This window comes from Nematolebias whitei, chromosome 2, assembly GCF_014905685.2.
Source record: "Nematolebias whitei isolate Nwh7 chromosome 2, NemWhi1, whole genome shotgun sequence".
NCBI classification, from domain to species: domain Eukaryota; kingdom Metazoa; phylum Chordata; class Actinopteri; order Cyprinodontiformes; family Rivulidae; genus Nematolebias; species Nematolebias whitei.
The window spans coordinates 26174138-26182351 of NC_056499.1; the positions used below are offsets into that span (position 1 = coordinate 26174138).

Sequence of the window (8214 nt, forward strand, 5' to 3'; positions counted from 1 at the left end):
TATATATATATATATATATATATATATATATATATATATATGTATGTGTGTGTGTGTGTGTAAAGGCTTTATAAACTCTGCCCACACTCTTTCAATATTCTAAACAATGTTTCTAAACTCTAAAAACTCTGAAAGAGCACAGACTGTCATGATCTCCACTCTCTGCCAGCCCACTTCTCTGCTGCAATCACACTCGTGCTCATCACTTCCTAATCTCCCTCTTTCTGTGTAAATAAACTATTTAAATTTTGTAAGATTTTAAATTTAAATTGTAGAGAAGAGAAATGCAGCCGACAGCAAAGGGTTAACTTCACGCAGCAGATGAAGCCTGGAGCAGTTACACTGTAACAACTGAACACTGACGTTTTAAAATTATTAAAAATAACCTTTAACACTTTCATATTTTGTGATTTTTACGATGTGATATACTTTGAATTTTAAGTTGAAAGACAAAAGTGGATCGGTGCATCTGGACAGCAAAGGGTTAACTTCATGAAGCCTCTGCAGCACAGAGGAGAAATGTGGGCGTGGCCGAGAGGAGATCATGACAGGCTGCAGAGGGAGCTTGTCCCTGCACCTGTGGACTGCACACAGGTGCTAAATTATTTAAAACAATTTATTTGAAATAAACAATCCATGCTGCTCGTGTGGCTCGTCCATCTGTCAGCCACTTGTGTGTCATGTCCACTCTTACCGGCTCTTTAAAAAACAGTGAAAGAGCGAGTGCATGAAAGTCTAACCGCCAAGTAACGAGGGACTGCTGTAGACTAAAATAATAATTATGTATTAGAGCAAAATATGGTTTAGTGTCTCACATAGTTGGTGTTGAAATGCTACATTAATTAAATCTTGCTTTAAAGTATATCCTCATCATAAGAATTGGTGATTTGAATCTTCCTGAATCTGGGTAAGGCGGCGTGATCTGAAACCTAGAGTGTCTGTACGCCGTGTTGGATAATAACTTGTGTTTGGACCAACGGCAACAAACTGGCTAAATGTTGGAGCAGCTGTTAGGAAACACTGTACAATGAGACAGCAGCAGGATTTATGTTCTGTGTAGATATTTAATGCATCAAGAGTGTTGTAACTACTGTTGAAATCAACAACTTCTAATTCGTTTTAGTCCCCGAAGTGATTCCAACACTTTATTTAACGATTCTCGAGTGTTAACAAAACAACAACACTGTGCAGTGACTGTGTGTGTGTGTGTTTGTGTGTGTGTGTGGCAGCTTGTCTGAATTCTTGGCCAAACCAGACGAGTATATGTACAAACTGGCAGACAACCTTCTGGACGCCTTGACCAACGGAGAGCATTCTAAAGCCCTGAAGGAGACCGAGGAGGTAATGATCCTTCTGATTCTGACGGTGCAGCGTTAAAAGGTTAACTCACTGACTGACGAGGTTCTTTTCTTTTCTTGTTGTTATCTGTGCAGCAGCCACAGACCACAAATACACAGGAGGACAAAGGTGACACAGAGGTGAGCGTTTGTTCGTCTGGAGCTGAATTCCAGATGACGTCCTCCTCCGTCCTCTGCAGTAAACTGTACTGAGTTTCAAACACTGCTGTAAAACGAGTGACAACGACCAGAATCAGGAGGGATTAACGATGTTGAATTTTTCGCCGATATGTTAAAGCTTATTTGGTCGATAACCGATACCGATATTTTCCCCTCTAGACCTACTTACAGAGCCTCCATAGCTTTCTCTGCTGTGGAGTTAAAATACTACATTATTCTGCACGGTCTTTGTCAGTTTGACCTGCTACCAAATGCAGATGTCCAAAAGGGGACTGAAAATGATGCAACACTTCAACTTGGATTATGTTTAGTGTTTATTCATGACATTTACTCTCTAACACAGTGACGACACTCGAACAGTGCAAATTTGTAAATTTTCACAAATTTAAACTCAATGGCGCACATGATGTCATAACGTTGTGCTGGCACTGCAGGCGTCCTCGTCACTGGGCTGTCATACAAAAGCAGTGCCTTGTGTATATATATATATATATATATATATATATTTATATATATACACACATATATATGTATACATATACATACTGTATTTTCCGGCGTATAAGTCGTAGTTGTTTGCATAGATTTGTCAGTCCTGCAACTTGTACACCGAAGCGACTTATATATGTTTTTTTTTTTTTTTTCCATATTCATAATGCAATTTTTGAGTGACGCTTTAAATTTTGAAGAACTGCAACAGCGAGTCCTCTCATGCGCGCTCGCTTCACTCAGCTGGTGCAGATGGAGGAATGCTGGCGAGCTCCAGCTGCGATGGATGGATAGATGGCACCGTGCCACCCAGGTGAAACTAACCTGTTTTGACCATTAAATAAACGCCACGCATCAGCGGTGACACATAATAAATGCGACTTATACGTTTTTTTTTCCTCTTAATGATGTTTTTTTTGACTGATGCGTGACTTAAACGCTGGACAATACAATACATATAAACAGTGCTTTTTTATGTCATTGAGTTATTTTGATGGAATGGCCGATATTTAACTTTATTGCTAATATCAGCTGATACAGATACCGTGCTGATAATATCGTGCATCCCTAAGAATCAGCATGTGCTGTGTAACCCTAAACTGGAGCCACTCATCCTGATCTGTCCTGTGCTGCTGCTTGGTGGAAACCCCGTCACGTGTACTTGCTGTACACCCCCCACGGGAGAATTCTTCATTTAATTTGTGTTCTAGATGGCCTCTGCTGATGGTTTCTGCATCAAGCAGCTGTGTCAACATAGCAGGGGCCTGCCGTTAGCTGTGCTCCAACCTCACACGGAAAGAACATTTCCTTTCAAGAGACATAAAAGCTGCTCTCTCTCGTGGTCCGCAGTCGGAGGGTTTGGAGGGAACCGTGTTTCCCTTCATCGCTCGCTGGCTGCAGAGCTGAATCGCTGCTAACAGCAGCGGAGGAAACCAAAGAACCGGCCTGAGCCGAACACACAGCGACCCTCTGTGCTGGCTGTTTGCTGGTCTTGGCCGCGCTCCAGTTGACGCTCGTCTGCTCAGCTGATGCAGCTTTTGATTAGGTTTAGGTTTTTACTGGAGCAGAGAGGCAGCATGACAAACAGGGGCTTCGGCAGGCCTTGATGTTCCCTTGGCACATCAGCTGTCCAGGCTGGAATGTGTTTTTTTTTTTTTTTTTAATCTGATCAAGCATCTTCTTTCCCCTCCGCCTCTCGTAGGGAGCGCAGCCCGACTCTTCCAGCAAGCTGGACTTCCTGCGCTCTGCTGCAGGCCTGGACACGGAGGAGGAGCTCTCTGAGGGTACTGACCTTTGTTTTACATCCAAAGCTGTGATTTTAGTCCAGTTCTGAAGTGTTCGAAGATCATTTTGAATCTGAAACAAAGCATTCATGCATAACAGACTAAAAATGTATTTATTTTTTAAAAAAGTTCAAATGTTCATTTTGCTAACTCTGCATCCAGTTTTGAATACAATTAAATATTTTCCCAGTAACTGAGCTTTAACTGCAGGGCGTGTAGCGTTTGCTTTTCAGATTTTGACATAAAAATTCATCTTTTTAATGTTTTAAATGTATAATTAACAAGCCGTTATATTATTTCTCTTCATGTCATTTGATGACTTAGCTCTCAGCCCATCACCTCTCTGTTATTAGTGACTCTCTGATGGTTGTGTCCAGGTTCACAAAGAATGGAAGCATTGTGTCAGAGGGGGTTACTCTAATGCAACAGGAGCAGCTCGGAGGAAGCGATAACTGTGTGTGTGTGTCCTCTCACCCTGATCCGTTTCAGAGGTTCTACACTTCCAGCAGAAATTGGACGAGACTACAAAGCTCCTGCGCGACTTGCAGGAAGCTCAGAGGGAGCGTCTGAGTGCAAAGCAGCCTCCTAACATGATCTGCCTGCTGGCTCCGACTGCCAAGGAGCTCGAGCTGGGTAAGAGCCTCTCAGCGCAAGGACCCCCTTTGTTCCTCCACTCAGACCTTGCCACCAGCTGTAGACCTCTGAAGTATTCATCTCACACAGGTGTGGTTTGTCATCCGGCTTTAGACAGGAATCTGCAGTTAGACGAGGATCACATTCGAATCTCCTTTTCCCACGGACTCGAGACGGTTTTAATAAATTTTATGTAATAAGAACCACATGTTTTTGTAATGTAAGGAGAGAAAACTTGTCTGTGTAGTCTCCATTTCTGTAACAAATGGTTACTTCAGTTCATTTATGTAGCACCAAGTCCCAACAGAAGTCACCTCAGGGCACCGAACAGAAACATTCATACATTATAAAAGACAATTAGTAAAAGTTATTAATCAAAGGAAGCCAGCAGATTGCATTGAGTCTTCACTTTGTCCCAGTCTCCCGTCCTGAGCGAGCACAAAGGCAACAGTGGAAAGGAAAAACTCCCTTAGCTACGGTTTATTTAATTACTTGTGAAAATAAGTAAAAGGGACTTTAACTCATGCCTAGTAGTGACTGCTTCATAAACTTTCACACTCTTGTCATCCATTTTTCTGCCATATGTTTTTCAGCATTTTTCTTGTTCCACAATTTTTGTGTTGTTTCAACGACTCATAAATCAAAACGTTCAGCTCTTTCAGGACAATCAGACTTTTAGTATTGGTGCAACTTTAGCTTTTTGAAATGTTTAGCCTTTTCTGCCATTTTTTTTCTCTCAGAAAATTAATTGAGCTCATTTTCCATCCTTCAAATCTTTAGATCTGTTTACAACCTTTCACTGCTCCTTTCACATTTTGTTCTGCTTCAGCTTCTTTGTGTAAATTTAAACTTTTTTTCAGCTACGTTCAGCTGTTTTGTGCTCCTTTCCGATTATTTCTAACCACATTTTTATGCTTCTTCCAACTTCTTTCTGTTAGTTTCAGCTTTTTATGCTCCTTTCAGCTTATTTCTGCAAGTTTCAGCTTTTACTGCTATTTCAGCTACAATTTTGCTGTTTTTATGCTAATGGGAGATTTTTCAGCCAATTCCAATTTTTTTTGCAGTATTTCAATTTTTTCAGCCCAATTCAGCAAAAATGAGCTCTCTCCACTACCTTCTTGTAATTTAAGCTTTCTTTTTTTGTTGTTGTTGCAAATTTCAGCTTTTTTTTTTCAGACTATTTTCATTTTTTGGTACTCATTTTTGCTTCTTTCAGCAAACATGTTCATTCTGCTCTCCTGCTAATTTAAGCTTGTTGACCTTTTTAGCTACTTATTTTTAGCATTTTTAGCTAATTTTAGCTGTTTTCAGATTAATTCAATTTTTTTTAGGGTAATTTTTACTACTTTCAGCCTAATTAACTTCTTTCTGCTCCTTTCAGCTTTTTCTGCTGTCAGCTACTGTTTAGCCATTTTATGCTAAATTTAGTTTTCCCAGCTAATTCCACATTTTTTAGCTCATTTCACCTCCTTCTGGTAGTTTCAGCTTCTTTCTGCCTTTTCAGCTACTTTTTACCTGTTGTTTTTTTTTTTTTTAGCAAATTTCCTAAATTTTGTGCTAATTTCTGCATTTTTAAACCACATTCAGCAAATATGTGCTTTTTGCCTTCTTCTGCTGACTTAGGCGTGTTCCATTTCAGCTGCATGTCAGCGTGTTTTTAGCTAATTTCAGCTGTTTTTCAGCAAGTTGTTTTGCAGTAAGCATTCACACTGCATTTTTGCAGGAAATGCAATTTCTTTAGTTCCCTCTAATATCACCTGCTCTTTTTTAATGTAAGAAACTTTGTCTTGATCTCCTGCTGTTGCTTGTTTTGTACAGCTGAGAAGGTGACAGGAAACCTGACTGAGCTGACTGGTCAAGTGGCCCCGTGTGACGTCAGCAGCGTCCACAGCATCAGGAAGGCCATGGGTGTCGCCGTCCCTCCAGAGGAGTCACCCGAGTCCCTCGTAGACTTCACTACAGGTACCACATAAACTGCAGTGACGCTTCATGGCGGAAAACCTCAAATCTTACCTGAAAATCAGCACGTCAGACAAAACCCTGCATTTTTCTTTCAGTGGAGACGAGTGAACCAATGGAGATTTTACCAAGCGGCCCGGACGTTGTTCCGTACGTCATCGTGAAATGAACTTCCAACCGCCCACATTCAACGTAATAACTTAAGTTTTGTGTAAAAAGTGCTTTTGTGTTACACTGCAGTACATTTCAATCAATAAAACTTTTTTTTAGATAAACCTTGGTTCTTGCGTGACTGTGGATGACAAACTGCAGACTTAGGAAAACATTTATTACACTCCGTATCTGTACAAAAAGTCAATGTCACATTTGTTCACAGAAATGACAGTATAATATTATGCAACCGTAATTACAGACAAGACGGTGTCAGACGGGTAAGGCCACATGAGGCACAGAGCGTTCAGGTGACAATCTGAGCTCAGGTCGGAAAAAGACATTCACAGCAGGCAGGTTGTTAGATCACACACTGAGGACATGCGAACGCCTTCCACCACCGCAGCGTGGATGGAAACGAGTAGCAAAAAAACACCAGGGAAAAAAAAAAAAGCTTTAAATTTATTAATCTCTAAATGAAACTGTTTTGTCATATTTCATATTTAAATGGTTATCAAGGCAAAAATGCACAGCTGGAGCCAAAATAATGTGACCATGGAAAGTCTTTACACCTGAACGTACAGTTGTAAAGTTTTAGGGATTTTAATTTTACCAGAAAGTATTTGTTGCAGGAATACATCCTGTTGTCACGAGGGAAAAAAAAGGTTTTAGAGAGGCTTCCAGAACGAAACCTGTATTTCTTCAGAGTGCAAATTCACAACAAAAGTCCTCTCAGGAGACGAGTCCAATTGAATACAGTCCAATTAAACCAAATTCAGTTCAATCAAGTTTAGGATCATTTTAGGTTACTAATGATCAAAAATCAAGTGCAGAGTTCATGAATATAACATGGCATTATTACAATACATTATTTTTTCTATCACATTAAGTTAGAGACAAAAAGTACAAAAGTAACAAATACCAAGACAACGTGTTCGTAAATTAAAAAATAAAAAACAATGATTGTACAAACAGTTTTCTTCTGGTCTCATTCAAATCAATATCCAGCACACGTCAAAAAAGCAGTTCGACACCCCCCCCCCCCCCCCCCTCAGCAACACCACAGTTAAGAGTCCGCGTCAGGCCTGTGATGTGCAGGAGTCTGTAAACTCTTGACTTCAGTTCTGTCCAGGCCTCAGCTCAGGCTCATGGCTTGCTGCTTGCTCGTGTCAGTGCACACAAAGAAGGTCTTTAGCTCGCCTTTCCCCTTGACGTTGATGAGTCCTCGACACTCACAGGAGTAACCCAGCCTGTTCAGCACTGCAGACGTTTCCTCCGTTACCTAAAGGGCAAGAGGCGAGAAACAGCAGCTATGATCAACAAATATATTTTTGATTTGTTTCTAAAAGTTCAGTCTTAAAACCCAAACAGTAAGTTCCTTGAACTATTATTAGACTGTCTCTAAAGCGAACAAACTGATGTAAAAGCATCAATAGTTTTATTACACTCGGAGCTTGTATTAAAATAAAACTAGTTTGTTTCAAATAAAACCTGAATGGCTTTTAATCCCTTTTAATAGACACAGCAGAAAACATCTGCTAAAAGGAATAGATGAAGGTGGACATGCTTTGGACTTTGAGATTTAGCATTTCCTACAAAAATGCAGTGTGAATGCTTATTGCAGAAGAACCTGCTGAAAAACAGGTAAAATTAGCTAAAAACATTTTGAAATGTAGCTGAAATGGAAGAACAAGCCTAAATTAGAAAAAAAGCAGAAAGAACACATATTAGGTTTAAATAAAAAACGAATGCAAAAATTAGGAAATTAGCCAAAAAAAAAAAAAGTTGAAAAGGCAATAAGAAGCTTAAACTACCAGCAGAAAGCAGAAATAACTGAAATGAGCAGAAAAAAACATGGAATTAGCTGAAGAAGCTAAAATTAACTGAAAAGGAGTTAAATAGTAGCTGAAAAATATGACACTCAGAAAAAACCTGAAAGGAGCATAACAAGCTGAAATTAGCATAAAGAAGTTAATTAGACTGAAAGTAGCAGAAATTAACATGAAAAACTTGAATTTATTTGAAGATGGCTGAAATTAGCTAAAATAATGCTAAAACAACTAGCTGAACAGTTAGAACAAGCTTAAATTAGCAGAAGAAAGCAGAAAGAACATGTTTGGCTGAAAGAAGCAGAAGCACAAAAAAGTGGAAATTATCTGAAAAATGCTGAAATTAGCAACAAC

At 39.7% G+C, this 8214-nt stretch overlaps 2 protein-coding genes across 2 annotated transcripts in view; one reads left to right on the forward strand and one right to left on the reverse strand.

Annotated features, from left to right (window-relative positions):
• Window positions 1–6061, forward strand: part of brd7 (bromodomain containing 7) — a 13814-nt gene extending 7753 nt beyond the window's left edge. Inside the window, exons 12-17 of the mRNA XM_037697580.1 lie at window positions 1230–1341; window positions 1434–1478; window positions 3208–3289; window positions 3779–3922; window positions 5741–5884; window positions 5980–6061. Coding sequence (XP_037553508.1) covers window positions 1230–1341; window positions 1434–1478; window positions 3208–3289; window positions 3779–3922; window positions 5741–5884; window positions 5980–6050 — 598 coding nt within the window. The 3' untranslated portion in view covers window positions 6051–6061. The remainder of the gene's footprint in view (window positions 1–1229; window positions 1342–1433; window positions 1479–3207; window positions 3290–3778; window positions 3923–5740; window positions 5885–5979) is intronic.
• A 1105-nt stretch (window positions 6062–7166) lies between these two features.
• adcy7 (adenylate cyclase 7) overlaps window positions 7167–8214 on the reverse strand; it is a 44015-nt gene continuing 42967 nt past the window's right edge. The window contains exon 26 of the mRNA XM_037693971.1: window positions 7167–7313. Coding sequence (XP_037549899.1) covers window positions 7167–7313 — 147 coding nt within the window. The remainder of the gene's footprint in view (window positions 7314–8214) is intronic.